An 18240-nucleotide genomic window follows, 5' to 3' on the forward strand; every position below is an offset into this window, starting at 1 on the left:
CTTAGTAAAAGTGCTGCTTACAAGTAGTCAGTGCCGTGCGTGACTACACATTTCGCAATCAATGTACTCTGCGTGGGTCATTGTGCTTTATCATGTCGACTGAGTTAAAAATAGATGCGTCTTATACAAAGGTGCATCTTATATATCATTTTTTCCCTCGAAAGTCGTAAAAAGTAGGGGGTGCGTCTTATACAAAGGTGCGACTTATACACCGGAAAATACGGTAGTAAACAATTTTATAAAGATGCTTGCGACTCAAACAGTTTTTCATGCAGTTATACTATTGAGATGTGCTTGTTTACTTCAAGCTTATTTCTGGGTTAACTTTAAATCTATTCTTGCTCAATTATATTATTAATCTAGTGTTGCCGTAAACAAAGGATCAACTGCTCATGTGGTTGCCAAAGCAGTTGGTACTGCAGTTAGGTGACAAACTATTGCAGCCTTTGTTGGTATCATAATACTTATTACCTTGAAAACAATAGAAAAAAAAAAAGAAAGCCGTACTTACCACCTTTGGATGGGGATAGAGGTCCTGGTGGGCTTGGAGTGGTGGGTGCTGGTGAAGGTGTCGGATGATAGCCACAGCCCACTTCATCAGTGTTGTCCCCACAGTCATTAATACCATTGCAACGCCAATCCTCATGGATACAAATTTTGCTGTTGTTACATGTATCAGACACATTGCACCCTGCAGACAACAAATGTGCCATTACTAGAAGTTGTCAATCAGTGGTTATTGTCACCAACTATAAGTACACGAGACAACAAGCACGCAAATTCAAAATTTCTTTTTTTTACTAGGTGGTGTTGTTGAGCAGGCTCCAGAGAGAACACCTGTGTAGCATTTTTAATTTAGTTGTGGATGTAGTCAATGTAAGTAAGGGCACCTCTCCCAGTAATAACTCAAGGGCATGATGATCTTGCTTTAATAATTACACACCCACACTATTAAGACAACATGGCCCTCAAGCTAACCCTACAAGCCAAAATCATGCTGGCATTATACATACTGGACAAAGCAGAATGTGCTCTAGTTAGTCTCAATATGTATTCATGTTTCAATGGTCAATAACTGTAACTCATATACAACACTACGTAGCTGCTGAATCTTTATAACGAGACAGAGAAACACAGCACATGGTAAGAAGAAGATATTAAAAACCAACACTAGCAAAAACTTCTTTGCGTAGTGCTCATCTCTGATGACTGTATAGCGCAGTGGTGGTCCAGCCACTTAAGAATCTGCAGCATTTTTTTAGAGCAGGAAAAAAAACCTGTTCTAAGCAAAACTGTTCTGGAGCAGAATAGGACAAGAGAAAATTTTGTTGGAGAGCAGTTTCGCAGCAGTGCAATAGTAAGGGTGTAACCATTTGGTGCAGATTCTTATTACTGTCTGAAGAGGAACTGCTACTCGAAATTAAACAAGGAGGCAATGAGAGAGCAGCCATTAGCCAGGCTCTTCAGGAAGAGTAACGCCATATGTTGGCTTCAACGCAGCTATACAATAAGTGCTAACATACGACAAATGGTTTCAACAGGTGTCAAAACACCACTGCAAAGAAAAGAAATCAACCTCACGAGAAAATTTCAAGCCTAACCACTAAAACAGAAAGATTTGTTGTAAATGATTTGTGTGCGACTTGTAGACACATGGTGGCCATGCTGAGCCCTTTTCATTTGTGCTCACAAGTGTAGTTTTAAGATGTGAGAAGTATAGGCGCAGACATGTTAAAAAACTGGGCGTGCAAACCCGGACACAAGAGAGGAGTCAAGACTACACGAATGCCAAAACATGGTGGCGTTTATGGTGCCTCGACTCATCTCATGTCTATGTTCGTGCCAACTAGCTCTGCTCTCTGTTATTATAAGCATCGAGTTTTCATTTTCCTGAAGAGGGGGGGGGGGGACTTTTACACCTTTCTCTCTGTCTCCCTAATTTCAGCAAACATAACTTTAGTCTCTTATGTGCTGGCACCGCAATCTCATTATGAAGTACTATAGTGGGAGACTTCAGATTTATTTTTATCCACTGAAGGACACCTGTTTTATGAACGAAGCATAGCTCACAAGAGTAGCGCATCATGCAGAGGTCCAACTGCTTTCTTCCCCACAGGCTTTTGTTTCAAAGCAATGGCAATGTCCACGTTTTTGTTGGTTTTGTGATGCTGCTATTTGGCTTCTTGGGCGTTTTTTTATTTTCATGCATTGCTTTCATTTTTAAAACATGCACCAGCTAAGGGAAAATGGGGTAATGCTGGCACAGAAGCTTTAATTATATGAGTGAATTGAATTTAAGATGGCCAACAATAATTCTCAGATGGTAGCAAATACCATTTGGTAACACTACACCTTGTGCGAAGTTGGGGCTGCGAGTTTATCTGCCAAAAGCTGTCTCCTGGAGGACTATTTGAGTCGCTCGTCGGTGACAGGACTTCTAGTAAAACCCATTACTGACCAATCGAAAATGCATACAATCTTCTTTTCTTAGCACTACTACTACTTTAGGCAGGTCGAAAGGGCACCCATTTGTAGACATCCAAGAAATTACTTTTTTTGCTTGGTGAGAAAGTCTGCGTGAATGCATTCACCGATGCTTTCATTCACTGATACTGTATACTTGGGATACTTTCTATTCTCAGAAGCATTTTTGTTGTCTAAAACCCAAAAGATGATGCTACGTGATTCAAGACTATTTTTAGCCTCTGACAGCTGAAGCGGTTACTTCAGCTGTTTATCCAGACAACACATTCTGCACATACAAATCTATTTGAGGGGCATTTTCCACTCAACGTTTGATCTATCACAGGACCAAGATCTAAATTTTAGAAGCCTGAAAGGAAAGAAGAAGGGAGAATATACAGGCCAATGTGAAAAAGCTGCCAGACAGAATGGCCAAAAGTTCAACGTCGATGGGTGCAGACAAAAGCCAAGCTCTTAAAAAAAATCCCTGGCCAGGGCCGGGGGTGGGGGGGGGTGCCTCCTTGTGAATCCTTCCGTGGGGCAGGGGTAGCCGCAAAGTTTGATTTGATAGCCAAAGGTTTTTTTTGTTGTTGTTGTCTAGAATATTCATATTTTATCTGATGAATTAGAAAATTTCACTGTCTGAACACCTTTGAAAATTAACATGGTTAAGGGGGGAAAAAGAAGAAGACCCAACTTACTGTAAGTGGTGAAGTTGAGCTGCAGAGCTGAACCTGATTCATTGCCACCTACAGTGACGAACTTCACCAGGATTGTATCAGTGCGGCTCAGGAGATTTTCTCCAGTCACATTACCCAGAACAGGGCTTCGAACACTGTTGCCATCATACACAGTCAGAGTCCTTTATTGGTGAGAGAGAGAATGTGGGAGGAAGAAAGTAAGTGCTCTTCACAGCACTCTTCTGAACAATGCAGTTACAAACTGCTACCTTACAACATGATTATGCTAGGATATAACAGTATAAAATTCTGTACACAGAGGTAACAAAAGAAAGGGAACTTTAAGGGCTCGTTTTTCTTTGCTAGACACAACATTATTAGAACTAACAGACAAAAAAGCCAAGGAAAGCATAGGGGATGTTATTTGTAGTAATTAGGATATAAATTTGAAGAAAGTAAAGTGGACGAAAAGATAACTTACCGCCGACAGGGACCGAACCTGCAACCTTCAAATAATGTGCCCAATGCTCTACCTCTGAGCTACGGCGGCGGTCATCCTCCCGTCCACTGTATGGGGCATATATGTGCATTAAACCTAGGAGTGTTCGAAGGTCGCAGGTTCGGTCCCTGTTGGCGGCAAGTTATCTTTTTGTCCACTTTACTTTCTTTACATTTACATCATAATTACTACAAATAACATACCCTATACCTTCCTTGGCTTTCTTGTCTGCTAGTTCTAATTAATGTACACAGAGATGCAGCGCAAAAGCAAGGCTGTGATAATTTGAAAGCAGAGTACAACACTAGTTAAACAATAAATCTATGACACAATAATATGCAACCACATTTACACAAGAAATATGTCGGTTTGACCAACAGGTGCCACGGTGACAGAGTAAGCATAAGAGAACATGATCAACTGAGATCACTGTTCTGTTGTTCAATTCTTGGATAGCTTTTAATATGACGAGCTGTAAGCAGCGCTGGGCCATGCTATGCACCTGCAAATGTACTTCTTTTAATGGCCTAATTATCTAAGGAACTATTCATGCTGACAAAACACACTGTTCTGGCAGGTGCTATTTATTCAATGCCTTATTGAATATGAAGGGAATTGCATGTAATGGAGGAAAAATGAGCCAGGTGCGTTCTTCATAGTGCTCGTGCAGCAAAGCATTTATTAGCACTCCACAATAATAAACTGCTTTAGTAAGCTTCACTGATATACATGTAGTGGGGTGAAGCATACTAATAGCAGAACAAACTATGCAGCTACCATGAAGTGAAGCATACTACGTAGGGCCGACATTTCATGTCAAATTGCCGATATAATAACAAATCTGAGTTCAAATATATTCTTTATTTGCTTCAGAATGAATTTCATTTAAAAAATTTTCAACGTATTCAGGATGAACTAACCTAGTGTTGATTGCAGTACAATTAAGAGGTAGCCCAAATTCGTATAAAATGAACTTCAACAACAGGTAAATTAAGCATGTCAATTTTAGATGACAATGGGTAAGGGGCTTCAACATTATCACTGTAGCTTCACGGTAGAGTGCTGTAGCGTGTTGATAGCCCTTGAAACAAGTTAAGGTCCAATTCAATTTTATCGATATAAAGAACATTCTTTTCATTTCTACTATAATCCAAAAAACTATACTGAATGGTTGTGCTTATATATCATTCAAATGACCCACTATTTATACAGTGGTAACCAGGCTTTATGAACTGATGATACTTTGTGCCATTCAGTCTAAACTAGAGCCTCTTATCTTACCCTGGAGCTTTTGTGGATTTGTGTAGATGGGATACGTTGAACAAAATAGCCACAGACATCTTCTTTGGCTCAACGTTCGGGACATAGACAGACCACAATATAGTTTTGCTGTCATTGATGAGGGCTGGGAACGATGGTGTTGCCACTTGGCCGCTTTCTTTTACAACAACCTGCACAATATCTGTTAACGCAAACAAAACAAGCAAATTAAACAGGTAAATTGACAGCTCCCAAATTGCAATAGAAAAAATAAGCACCTTGAGCAAGGAGGCTATATAAAATTGACAACTTTACATGCTATCATCTGAGAGAGATGGGATATGATAGCTTAGCAGAGAAATTGTTTGGGGCGACTTGGTGATACATTTAAAAGTTAGCAACAGTGCAGAACAACACAGATGAAAATAAAACAACAGATGAAGTGCTGCTTGAAGACAACAGGTACTTACTGTCTTTTTTTTTTTTCATTGCTGTTGTTCTTTGGTATCAACTTTTAACATGAGATAGCATTCAGGCAGAGCATTCATTATTTACTTACATAATCTCCCCCATGTTTCATAACAGTTTTCAAGTGCTTGAGAAGCAAGTGCATGAACACCAGTGGAAAAAAAAAAAAGGTGTCTTGGTTCACCGCAGAACCCATGCACCACTCAGCATAATTGGTCTACTACCCTACTGTGGTTCCCTTCCTACAGAACTGGAACATATCACGAGCAATATGATGCAATAAACCATGACTGACATCTAAAACTGACTATTTTACTGAATGTCACTTTGTGATTCTGCATCACACTGTGGCATCGCAAGTTGATGTGGTTTACCTGGTCAAGGAGAGCCTTTCGCAGATGTCACATTGTTTCTGTATTCTCTAATCTACTCATATAGCTGCTGCTGAGACAAATATAAATTTACATACTTAGCTTTCATTCTCTGATGAACTTCAATACCTTTATTCGTTCATGTGACAAACATCTGATAACAGAATATTATCTCATGCATGCCTCAAGTGAGATGGCCATCTATGCATTGAAACTTGACAGCATTTGTAGAACTGCTTTCTTTTTCAATTTGTTGAATATCTTTTTCAATAGAAGAAACTATGTAGTCAGTGCATCGCCAGTGGCACATTTCAAAATTTTAAACAAATTTACAGTTTTTGTTGCACTGATCCTAAAAATATTTGATGACCTCCCATCAGACACCAGCAACGAATGAACTTCCTTGTGCTGCTCCGAGAATTCGTGTTGATCCCACATCCTCCCAGCACGACTCTCTTAGCTGTGACTAAGAACAAGGGGTGTGCGAATATTCGAAGTTTCGTGTAATTTGACAGCACGAATATCTAAAACGCGACAAGGGCAATGATGCAACTTGGTTAGGGTGGCGTGGCTAAAGCTAAATTCGTTACAGTAGGCCTTTCGTTAAAACTTTCATCGATATTCTAGTTCAAAAGCAGGTGCATGTATATTTTAAAATAGATTATGTCATTTCCACACACACACACACACACACACACACACACACACACAAACACAAACAAAAACACGAGACAACTGTCAAGCCCATCACAACTGCGCTTCCGAAACGAAGGCACAGACTTCTTGCATATTTCAATCGCGTACACCTCAAGTGTCGCAAAATTTCGAGACTTTGGCCTGCGAAACCCTCGGTGATTGGCTTCACATGTTGTTCACGCTGTGCGGTCACCACTGCCGCACCGCACCACTCATTCAGAAACTCCCATCGTTCCATTGCGCGCAGTTTTATGACGCTGCTGTGAACGGGCGCCCGAAGATTTTTGGGCCCTGGAGCACTCATGACAATGAAGCACAACATTACCGTTGTCAGATGAGCTGTTGTCAGATTGAGCAACCAAAGGAGGGGAAAAAAAAAAGAGGCTACTATACCCCACTCTGTTAGCCGTTGCAGTCCCACTGCCGCTGCTGACTGAAATGGTGGCTCTTCTATCAACATGCCAGCGCGCTTATAAAATCTAAAAAAAAAAAAAAAAGAAGACCCCCTCCCTAAAGAGCGTGTAATAAAGCTCTTACCATCTATCTGATTTAAATGTTTCGAGTAAATAATATAGTTCAGGGTCTTGCTACCGTCTTCAACTGCAGGAAACATCGTAACATCACGGTGAGAGAGCCTGAAGCCAGGTCATGTGGAACAGCTTGTGCTTCTGCATGAATATTCGCAGTCTTTTGGCAGCAGTCACTCACCGCGTTATGTGCTCGAGGACACGAGCAGATTCATTTCTTTGTTGTTTCCTTCAATTTTCAATAAAATCTTTTGTATTCAATATTCGATTCGATATTCTATATATTTGGCCATTATTCGGCACTATTCGATTCGAGATAAGATTTTACCATTCGCACACCCCTACTAAGAACTTTACATTGTTCTGCTGTTGCTACTGCACACTGCTTTTACCCCATGGTAACTTGAGGCATACTGTTTTTGAAATTATTTAAGCCAACAGCTACTTGCCTTAAGTTTAATTAAACATTGGCACAGAGAAAACTTGCGTTAATTCAACCCTGACGAGACTCACACAAGTCATAAATTTAAAGAAGAGGCACAAAAAATGCTTGAACACATTGCTCCTTCATTTAACAGCATTTATCCTATTCTAATGCACCTATGAATTTAAATAGTGCAAATATTTTGTGGGTTAATAATACACAACAATGAACATTCAATATTATAATGCAAAGAAAATGAATGTCTACACTTCTGGGAATCACAAATAAAATAAATAGTGATGTTTACCTTTAAGAATTTATTTAGAATAACTGTCCATAGTTCTCAACTGCAAGGTGCTTTTTATCCCTACACTTCGACTATAATGTGATCCTCTGTACTGTCCAGTGCATTTGATACTATTTACAGATAAACTTTTTTTCGTAACAAAGGCCTGCATTAAATTCTGTTAAATGCAGTTATCCTTGATCACCTGCTGTTTTCACTTCAAAGTATGCCAAACCTCAGTGGAAAATTGGCATTTTCTTAGTGAGATATCGATGCATTCACTGTTTTCCCTTAGTGCCGACAAGACCAACACTACACGCTTTGGTTCATGATTAAAATATCCACTGAGGTCAGCCACATGCATGCTGATGAGTCAAGTTCAAATTAACTTGGCAAAGGTCAATAATGCCATATAGAAAAAAAAAAGAGCCTATATTTCAGGTGCCAGCAAGGACCATATTAACCAAAAATACTGAATCAACTATGGATGGACTACCATGGATTGATTGTGTAAACTACCGAAATACCCATGTGCCCACCCTTCAGAACGTAAGAGTATACAGTTGAACCCCTTTATAAGAGGCACTGATATAAGAGACACGTGGGGTATAAGAGACACCAGTGTGCTACATGAAAGTAAGGGTTGATAGGAAAATGCATAACTTAGTACCCTGCTTATAAGAGACACCTCATATAACAGGCAAGAATTTCTCCCCCATGCGTGCCTCTTATAAAGGGGTTCAACTGTATTAGGTACAGTGGCGCTCAATATGAGTTGCAACACGGTGGCTATGGTTGAAGGGTCCCCAAGACTATAGTGTAACACCGGCAAACATGAAATTGGTTTTGGAAATACCAGTAGTCGATACAGCACTTGAACACTGAAAGAATAAGCGCTAGAATTGACGAGCACAAAAAAGGAGAACAGACAAAGGCGCTACTAACAACTGTTTATTTTCGTCACACCCACCAAGTTTAAATACATATAATCATGGTGTTGCTCGTGCGCAACTTCACACTGGAACATAGAGCACAAGAAAATCAAGTGTAATACAAAAAAAAAAAAAAAAACAATATGCGATAACGCCTGCCATAAAACAAGAAGCGAGTTACAGCTGCGCATGTCAAAGGGAGCCTTGCAGAAATTCAAATTCGGAAGCATGCAAGGATATCGAAGCCTCACTTATAGAAGTGCCATCATTATTTTTGATAAAGAACGCTTCTAAAGCGAGCCGAGAAGACATGCGCTTGCTTTTGCCCAATATTCTAGTGTCTCGGAAAATCGGCTCACACCCACATGCAGAAATGTGCGCGACCAGATGCGCATACTTGTCCTCTTTCTTTTTTTGCACTTAGTGCATGCTCCCTAAGTCGGTCATTGACGCATCTTTCGGATTGGCCGATGTACATTTTCCCACAGGACATGGGAATAGAGTAAACAACTCCAACAGAGCATTCGACGAAAGGGTTTGCATGCCTGGTGCTGCAACCTCGTTTGCTTTGAGCACAAATTCGAGGGCAAAGTTTCTGCAGTTTATTAGGGGCAGAAAACACCAGAGGCACTTCATGCCGGTTTGCCACCTTCTTGAGACCGTGCGACAGGGTGTGCACGTATGGCATGACCAGTGGTCTCCCATTCAACCCCAGAGCCCCTACCCTTTCTGCTCCGTGTTTGACTCTTTGCAAGAGCGACTCGGCGACTGCTACAATGACCTGCGAAGGGTAGCCTGCCGCCGAAAGGTGGGACACTTGCCAATCAAAGCTTTCCTGCATGCGATGTGGGCACGACTTTCCGAGAGCAGATTTCATGCACTGTACAACTATTCCCCTTTTGATGAGCTTTGAGTGAGCCGATTCAAAAGGCAATAATTCTTTCTTGGCTCGGGGAAGGTACGACCAGCAAACATGATGTGCACTGAATCGCAGGCTTAGATCTAAAAATTGCAACTCATAATAGCCGCCATTCTTTCAGTGTTCATGGATAACCAACTAGCCAAACAGTCTGTTCTGCTGAGATACAGCGCTTACATGACACAGCTGTCATAAAACTGAGTTTATGGCGGCTATTATAACTTGAGTTTTAGCGTGCCATTAGCGTGACAGAAAAGGCAGAAGACATCATTCACTTTGAAGAAAATGAGTTTTTGGCGAACAAAATAACTGGAACATATGGAGACTGGTTGGCAGGAGCATTAGCCTACAAGCGGCGGTCAGGAAAGGACACGATGCTCTTCCACTACACAATGCACAAAGGACGCTAGGGCAGGGTTCACCAACTCTCTGACATGGCACAGAGAAGGCACCATAGTGTGACAGTCATGGCCAGCAAATAATGGAAGGCGCACAGCAAGACTCATTGTCAATGGGTGCCTGCCTCACTACTGGCTAACCAAAGGAAGGGTTCACCATGCACAAAGAATGAGATGTCACAGAGCAAAGGTTCATTCGTGTAACCTTTGCTCTGTTGCATGCCATTGAGCATACTCAGCCCGATCTGCCACCTATCGCCCATTCTTGCCGCTAATACAGAGCAGCAAGGCCACTGTATCTACCTTCACACCCCTATCTCGCCTTCCTCCAGGAGGAAAGGTAGGGGTGTTATAGGAGAGTGCTGTCTACAGAGGAGGTCAAAGAGAGGAAGCAACGGCATGCTGCAGCAGAATGCCATCACTTTTCTGCCAAAACAGCGGTGGCCAGGGAACACAGACACTTGTATGAACTTTCACTTATCATGAGATGGGTTTTACAATTTTTCAATATTTGTTGCCTTTTGTGACGGTGGGGTGAGAAAAATGATATCTATGCCAGCTTTCCTGACAATAAGTTCTATAGGTGCTGGAAGGTTGCCTTCAACAATCATTAAACCTTGTTTTGTCTCTCCAGAGCAAAAAGAACACTAACAGCTGGGAGAAGTACTTCATGAGTTTGTCATGTGCCATGCACTGGCACTGCACACACCAATTTCAAGGATCTGAGCATATTTGCACATCCCTCCTGGATTCGCGCATATGCTCAGTAATTACGGTGACTTTGAACACAAGAAGTGGCCACATGGTTCAAAATTGTGTACTCTGTTTATGTTGTCATTTTCATATATTAATACAGCACATGCAATCCTTCAATTCACTCACGGAGAGGCTCTGCATAGGCACATCATTAGAAGACAGCTTGCACTGTGTGAAAGGTAGTATGCCTTGCTGAGACTATAAATTCCAAAAAACCCTGCCACATTACAATCAAAGCTACCAAACATGAAACTAAATATCTCGCATGACACTCACCCACTGGCGTCAGAAGTGCATCAAATCCATATCCAGTTGCATAGCCTTGATGAACAGGAGCTGCAAATTCTGCATACAATTTTGAATTTTCCAGGACGATATCAGCAGGAAGGGTAGACCCCGCCAATGGTACTGACTGGTTTCCACTTCTAAGGTTTAGGGTATGGCCCTGAACGATTAAGAGAAACAGAGACAGAGAGAGAAAAGGTATAACTTATGCACAAATGTCACCTTTACAGAAGAAATACACACAGAAACAGTATGGTTGATTCTTTCATATGGAGAAAAATAATAAATTGTCTACTTTTCACTACCAACTGCTCTTCAATATAGTTTGTTTCAAAATGACTTATACTTAATTTTGAGAATTAGAATATGACAGACAGCACAATTCTAATTCGTAAAACTGGACCTGTTCTAAAAAGAGGACATTACTTTCCAAAGAAACTGAAATGCATAACTCACTCCTAATTAAATCATCCCAATTAATGGTTTAACCAATTTACTTTAACACATAAATGACAATTATGTAAATGTGGCTGGTGTGCTTACAATGCTAAACAATTCAGAAAAAATGAAACCAGTTTTGAGTAGGGATGTGTGAATATTCGAAATTTCGAATATTTTTCGAATAGCGTTTACTATTCAATTTGATTCGCACTGGAATTTTACTATTCGATCTTTCCAAAGACAAATACAGTCAACATCCGAATGAAAGTGACCCCTACAAATTTTCAATATGCTTCACCTCACTACACTCTCGTATTGCGGCAAAGCTGCCTTTCAAGCTCCGTTACAGTCTAACTTAGCCAAGACACGGTCAACGTCCGATTGGAAGTGGTCCCTCGATTTTCAATATGCTTCACCTCATTACACCCCTGTATTGCGCCAAAGCTGCCTTTCAAGCTTAACTCAAGAAAACGCTGGTTCCAACATGGAGATGAAAGACGTGGCAGAGGTAGAGGCTCAATTAATGCTGTTTTGGACCTGAAATTTGGGCAGGAAGTCCGAAAAATCGGACGCCGAAGCTTTATAGAATTCAACATTTCAGATGTTCTTATATATCGACGTCAGAGTCCTTCAATACTTTTACTGGTCATGAAGCTTCGCGGTAACTCTATGGGGGAGCTTTGTGCGCTGCAAGCGGTGGCCGCGGCACGGCGCTGCATCCAGTCTGTTGGCATCGGGCAGACGGCAGCGAAGGCGGCTGCCAGTGTCAGCGCAAAATATCTTGGTGAGTCAGCGCGCAGTTTTCACCTTATGTCCTGTATTGTGCCTGAGGGTAGGAAAGGATGCCGCGTACCTGCTGCGTAACCTGGATTCGATCTGGATACAAGGGAAATGACGAAAAGATGTCAGTGCTCTGGCTGCCTAGAGACAGTGAACGGCGGGAAATGTGCAAGCGCGCCATACCATGACGAGAAACCGGTGGTTTCACATCTGACTCCCTGCATGTGCGTGTCTGTAAAAAGCACTTCGATGAGAGCGACATTTTTCACGTGCACGAATGGCTAGTCGGAGGTGGTGTTGTGACGTCGCAGTGCGATGTTCCGAAACTTTTGCGGACGCTGTGCCGAGGATTTTCGACGGCCTCCCAGCATATTTGTCTAAAGCAAATATGTCCAGAGCTCGCCCACCGACACAACAAAAACGTAAAAGATACACGCAAGGTATGGGCTGTGCATGTATATCATAGCAAACATCTGAACTAAAAAATATTTGGTTCCGAGTGCCGGTATCATAAGGCTTGAATTTGGTGATGCAAAAAAAAATTCCTAACCGTCGTACAAAAGAAGCCTCGTTCTGAACAGTAGATGTTATCAACACCTGATGAAGACCGCGACACTTACGAATGCCGGTAACAAAGAAAAATAATTTAGTGGAAGTCGCAACTGAACAGCGGAAAAAACTCACAGTGTCTCTTAAGCATTAGCCTTGGACTAATCGAATGGTTAAGGCCATCTTCTTTTTCTTCAGTCGATGTATTGATCCTCCCCTGCCCCCCTCCGAAAGCTGTCTGCACCTATAAGGTCATTTTCCACTGCCTCCGGGATAGGAGGCATTGCAAGGTTTCTGCACCTCGCCTGTTTTTGCACTGCCTCTGTGATCGTTGGGCCGATCACGGAGGCAATGCAAAGGAACGATACCATGTGATGACTTCATCGTGTGACGCCACGTTTTGTGACGTCATGATGACATCACAAATTTTGGTGATCTGTGACGTCATATGGTGACGCCATCGCGTGATGATTTTTTTTGCATTACTCGTGTTGATGTCGCTGACGCGGGGCGTCGCCGGCTCCAACGGTCAATTTTTGCGTTTGATGAGGCATCTTAGGCTTCTGCCTTAACAACAGCAAAGAAGCACTGCGAACGCTACACAGTATTGCATGAGCGACCGAAGTTTAAACGCGGCACGGTGCCGTAATAATAAACCAATGCAAAAGAAAACACAAAACTAGGGAAAAGCCGTATAACGTATTCCTTGGTGCTCCTCAATTGCTAAATTCAAAGCACTGATTCATTCAAACTGACTGTTGGTTCTATAAATACGAGGCTACTTAGGATATCTTCGTATACAAACACCAGGTATATAGACTGAAAGATTTGATATGCGCGTTCAAAAGTTGCAGCCACTGTACTTCTGCGACGCATTAAAATTCGCCAGAGCCCTTGAAGGACTCTGGATCATCCGGAGATTTCCACTAGATGCTTTAGGAAAACGGAAGAAACGTGCTTTTATAGCGGTAGTATATCGCACAGCGGAGGCAGCATGCGTTTGTCGCTGCCGAATTTCGTGCTGCAAGGCCTCATTCGACGCTAAGTTGCACTGTATTAGAGCTTCCCTGAATGCACCTGAAGGTAATATTGCTCTGAAGATATAATTAACGTTCACGGGTACATTCAATCACGTTTCCGGTTCCGATGCGTGCCGTAGAACTGCAGCGCCGGCTCTGCACCGATGCCCCCACACGGGCGAGGGCGCCCCTAGCGGCTGCTCCTGTCCCTATATCAAACTTTCGCGGAAGCTTCATGACCAGTAAATGTATTGAAGGACTCTGTCAACGTCTACGAGGCAGATTGGGAACTCCGGACTTGAAGGGAGCAGACCCTTGTTTGCCATATCAGTTAGGCTTCCACAGAAGTTGAAAGAGGAGGAGAGGCTGAGGAAATGGCATCTTTGCCTATCACGTATAAAGTGTTGTTGGCAACACTTTGGTTGCACCAAATCATGTACATAATACAATTCGGCCTCTACATTGCCTCATTCTTGATAAGACAACTATGAAACACCACCCTGCCAGCGCTTCATCACCTAGCAAAATGAAACACTTTCATGTTGCTATCTCATAAGAACATACTTAGGGATTCTCTGCAACTTTCTTCTGTAATTTCACTTAGAAGTACAGTCGATCCCGGATATATCGAACTCGAAGGGGATCGCGAAATAGTTCGATATATCAATAATTCGAAATACGAAATATTCGTATTTAAAGCTTTAATTAAAGCACTGCAGGCCTCGACACAGTTTTCTGTAATCGTAAAAAGCGCGAACATGACGATTCGCTCACATATGCTAAACAACAAGGCGAGAACTTCTTTTGCAAGTTAGCGCACTTTATTTCGCATGAAAAAAGTCCATCAACTTGTCTTGCTTCTTGCGCGCCGTGAATTCATCAAGGCATCATCAATATTATATAAGCTTTCCAAATAAGTAAATTCAGCGCCTTTCGCCACAACAGCAGTGATCGACGCTGAATGCTGATGCAAGCTCTGTAGCGCGGTAAAGGGTTTAGCCGCGGCAGCGGTGGCTGGCATCTTCAAACCGCACGGGTCCATTTCCGCAGCACCGGCAACGTCAGCTATGATCTCGGCATCGGTGCAGTCAGAAACAGCTACGTCGTTATCTGCACCGATGAAGTCACTCGCTGTGCTCCCGTCCGATACGGCGCCCGGAAACGCTAAGTGCAAAATTCACTGACGCACCGTACGCCGTAGTCGGCAGTCATGACGCGCCCGAAGTCGTCACCTGGCACCAAGGCCCGTAAGGAAACAGTGCACGACAGTGCTTTACTTGACGTCGTTTCAAGCACCGGTCATCATTTTTATCGCTACGAGCGGGACAATGTTTAGTTTGACTCCCGAATGACGATTTATCAAGAACAAAGCGCGAAGTACACACAGTACACATTCTGCAAGAGACAACGCTGCACGAAGAAACATTTCTCCACCGTCGACATGTTGGCGATACCGATGGCACTTGTGGCTTTGCAGAAGGCAGCCGCTACTTTGGCGAGAAATGCGAAAAAAGCGTAGCCTCTGAGATCAGCGTTTTAAAATCGAAAACACTAAAAATACGTCACGAGGTTACGGATCTCGAAGGCCATGCTTTGCGGGCACGCATGCCATCGTGCGTGAAGAGACAAGGAAGGGAATGCAAACATTACAACAAGACTGCGAAGTCACTTCGAATTCTCATTCTGGTGCCCTCGGCAATCAGCCTCTTTGAAAAACACTAACCCATGCATTAAAACCTGCGGACCGCGCGTCAAATATACCGGTGAACTGACAAGCGCTGCGCAACGAACTAGAGCAACGCAATTTCGTCACCTGTGCACGACGAGGGATTGGAACTTATAAGAACGCGGCCGAAAAATGATCAATAGTTGTTAGGAAAAATGCACTTTCTGGGCTTCGGCGAGGGGCAGCGTTCGATATAGCGGATGGTTCGCTGTGCAGGAGTTCGATACACGTGCACACCAACCCCATACTTTTGCATGGGAAATTCAAGGGGATTTCTCAACTGTTCGATATAGCCAATAATTCGATATATCCGAGTTCGATATATCTGGGATCGACTGTAATTGAAAAATGTTTGAGAAATATTCGAAAATTATTCGATTCGATTCGCACTCAATCTTTATTATTCGAATTCGCTTCGCATCCAAAATTTTGCGATTCGCACAGCTCTAGTTTTGAGATACATAATACAGTATCACAGCACTGAACATGCACATCCAGTAGTTATGCCATATATTTGAAGGCTTAAATGGCCCCTAAAGGCAAATTTTAGGCTAAAGTGATAAATGAATGCTTTAAAATGCCAGAAGTATCACTCTTGTTCAGAAAAAGATTTCATCGATGACGAAATGATACGCAAGGGATAGTGTATGGCACAATTCTGCTTGTGATCCTGGGTAGAATAATCTTATTAACAGCCACACCAAACAAGTTCCCAAGAGGTTATATACAATGTGGTGTTGGCAGGATACCAAGAATCAGGTTCATCCAATTTACCCTACACTTTGTCAACTGATCATGCCGATTCAGTGCCACTCTTGCACCTGTGCAGGACAAGCCTGGTACTTCCTTGCACATAAGGGCCCTTCCTTGCAATCACCTCTAACACAGGTGTGAAGAGTGGTGTGAAGTAGGTCTGCACAAAGTCCAACCTAAGTAAAACCGATGGTGACGTGCATAAATCATGCCACACAACAAAGGTGATCATAAACAATGAAGCAAAGCAGGTGTAGGCGACTAAAACGAACCTATTACAATACAGTGGTAACACTAGTCGGGCAGTCAGGGTCAGCAAAGCTAGTTTACTAGTTAGTCACTCACACTACCACTCTAGTATAGATGAAGTAGTGGGATCTCTGTCCTTCATTTGAATTAAACTTTCGAAAAGATTAGTACACCTTAGATGAATAAAACTAATGTCATCGTTTTTGAACTCAACTGAGCAACTGTAAAAACAGAAATATACGTCAAACCCTGGAAATGGAACCCCTAGAGAATAGAATTGCTCAGCAACTGCGATTTGCATAAATACTTACAGTAAAATTTAAATATAAGGAAGCAAATTGTCAATTTTGAAGACTTCCATTATATAGAAGATGAACTGTAGTCATGAGAAATCGCAGGTCTTCGCTGGGTAGTTCCATTTTATCACACCATTGTGTAAAAAAAATTGGCTGCAATACAAGCTGTGTATTGTTTTTGATATGGGCTTTCACAGTAAGTGGCTGGACATGCAAAAGTTTTTGTTCCGTAACAGCTGTTTGCCATTGACCAACCACATGTCCGACTCCACAATTGGCAGGTATCTGTCAAGTATAAGAATGTATGCCTGTTACAACTGTGTTCTAACCTCATTCTAACCGGTGTCCATGTTGGTGGACATGACTTCTTAACCCTTTCCCTATTGAAGAAGAGCTGAGCTCGTCCACACGGTTTGTTCCACTTTCACCGAAGACAAGCTCAGCTCATTCCCCCTAAAACAAGCATTTGGGGGCACCGCAATTGAAGCTACCCCGATTCATTTTGCTGTGTTCTCTTTGGCTTCAACAGATGGTGCAGTATAAAATTTAAAAACGCACTCAAAGCATGCATTCTGGTCAAGAAAGGACTTCATTCTGGTAACCGGAAGTAGAAAATGGCATTGTCATCTGTGCGCGAGCGGTGCGTGCATGCTGCCGGCAACAGCTACATAAAAAAAAAAAGTGCTTGTTTGCTGACGTTTTGTGAAATGAAGAATTTCAGTTCTCCTACGAGAGTGGCAGCGTCTACACATAGCAGCACAGTTTCTCTAAATCATCGGATTCGGACGATGACCACGTCTCGACATATCAGCAGTGGACACCATTAGATGTAAGCAAACCCTCACACGAACTCTCTTGTCCCTGCGCTTCATTTTATAAGTTTCCCAAGGAACATTTGCCAAACCGGAGACTGGAGAGGTTAGAGCACTTTCCCCGGTCCAGCACAGTGAAGCCAATCCTCTGCATACTTTAAAAAAGATGGTTGGTTGATCCCTCAGTCATAGGAATCGGTATAACACGGAAGTGAAACATGTCGTCACAGCAGTAGTTTATTATTTATAGTGCATTGGTATATGAGAGCTTGTACAATGCCTACTGTTGTTTGGCAGATATAGCACCACTTGATGTGGACGCATCGCACTCACGCTGACGCCTAGTGGCACATCTCCGTAACGACGACTAACGCCCATGATCATGATTTAACCCTTGCAGTAGCTGAAGTTCTTAACATATATGTGGACACCGCATAGGGTGAATCCCTCACAAAGATGGCATCAACAAGCACATAATAAACACTGCTACTCGATATGCACTCCTTCAAAGCGTTGTGAAATGTGAAGAGAAACGCTACGCGCGTCGTGTCTTCCCTCTAGCCTGGCCGTTACTTTTCACAGCGCGAGCGGGGAACGCGTTGCGACGGCAGGGCGAGTGTCGGAGAGCTGTTTTTCGATATGGATGGATGC

At 42.5% G+C, this 18240-nt stretch overlaps 1 protein-coding gene across 1 annotated transcript in view; it reads right to left on the bottom strand.

Moving 5' to 3' along the window:
• LOC119404166 (cubilin) overlaps window positions 1-18240 on the bottom strand; it is a 128272-nt gene that overhangs the window by 13241 nt on the left and 96791 nt on the right. The window contains exons 15-18 of the mRNA XM_037670754.2: window positions 10956-11124; window positions 4924-5104; window positions 3165-3325; window positions 512-691 (exon numbers count right to left, since the gene is read on the bottom strand). Coding sequence (XP_037526682.2) covers window positions 512-691; window positions 3165-3325; window positions 4924-5104; window positions 10956-11124 — 691 coding nt within the window. The remainder of the gene's footprint in view (window positions 1-511; window positions 692-3164; window positions 3326-4923; window positions 5105-10955; window positions 11125-18240) is intronic.

The sequence above is a fragment of the Rhipicephalus sanguineus genome, chromosome 1 (genome assembly GCF_013339695.2).
Source record: "Rhipicephalus sanguineus isolate Rsan-2018 chromosome 1, BIME_Rsan_1.4, whole genome shotgun sequence".
Classification (NCBI taxonomy): Eukaryota; Metazoa; Arthropoda; class Arachnida; order Ixodida; family Ixodidae; genus Rhipicephalus; species Rhipicephalus sanguineus.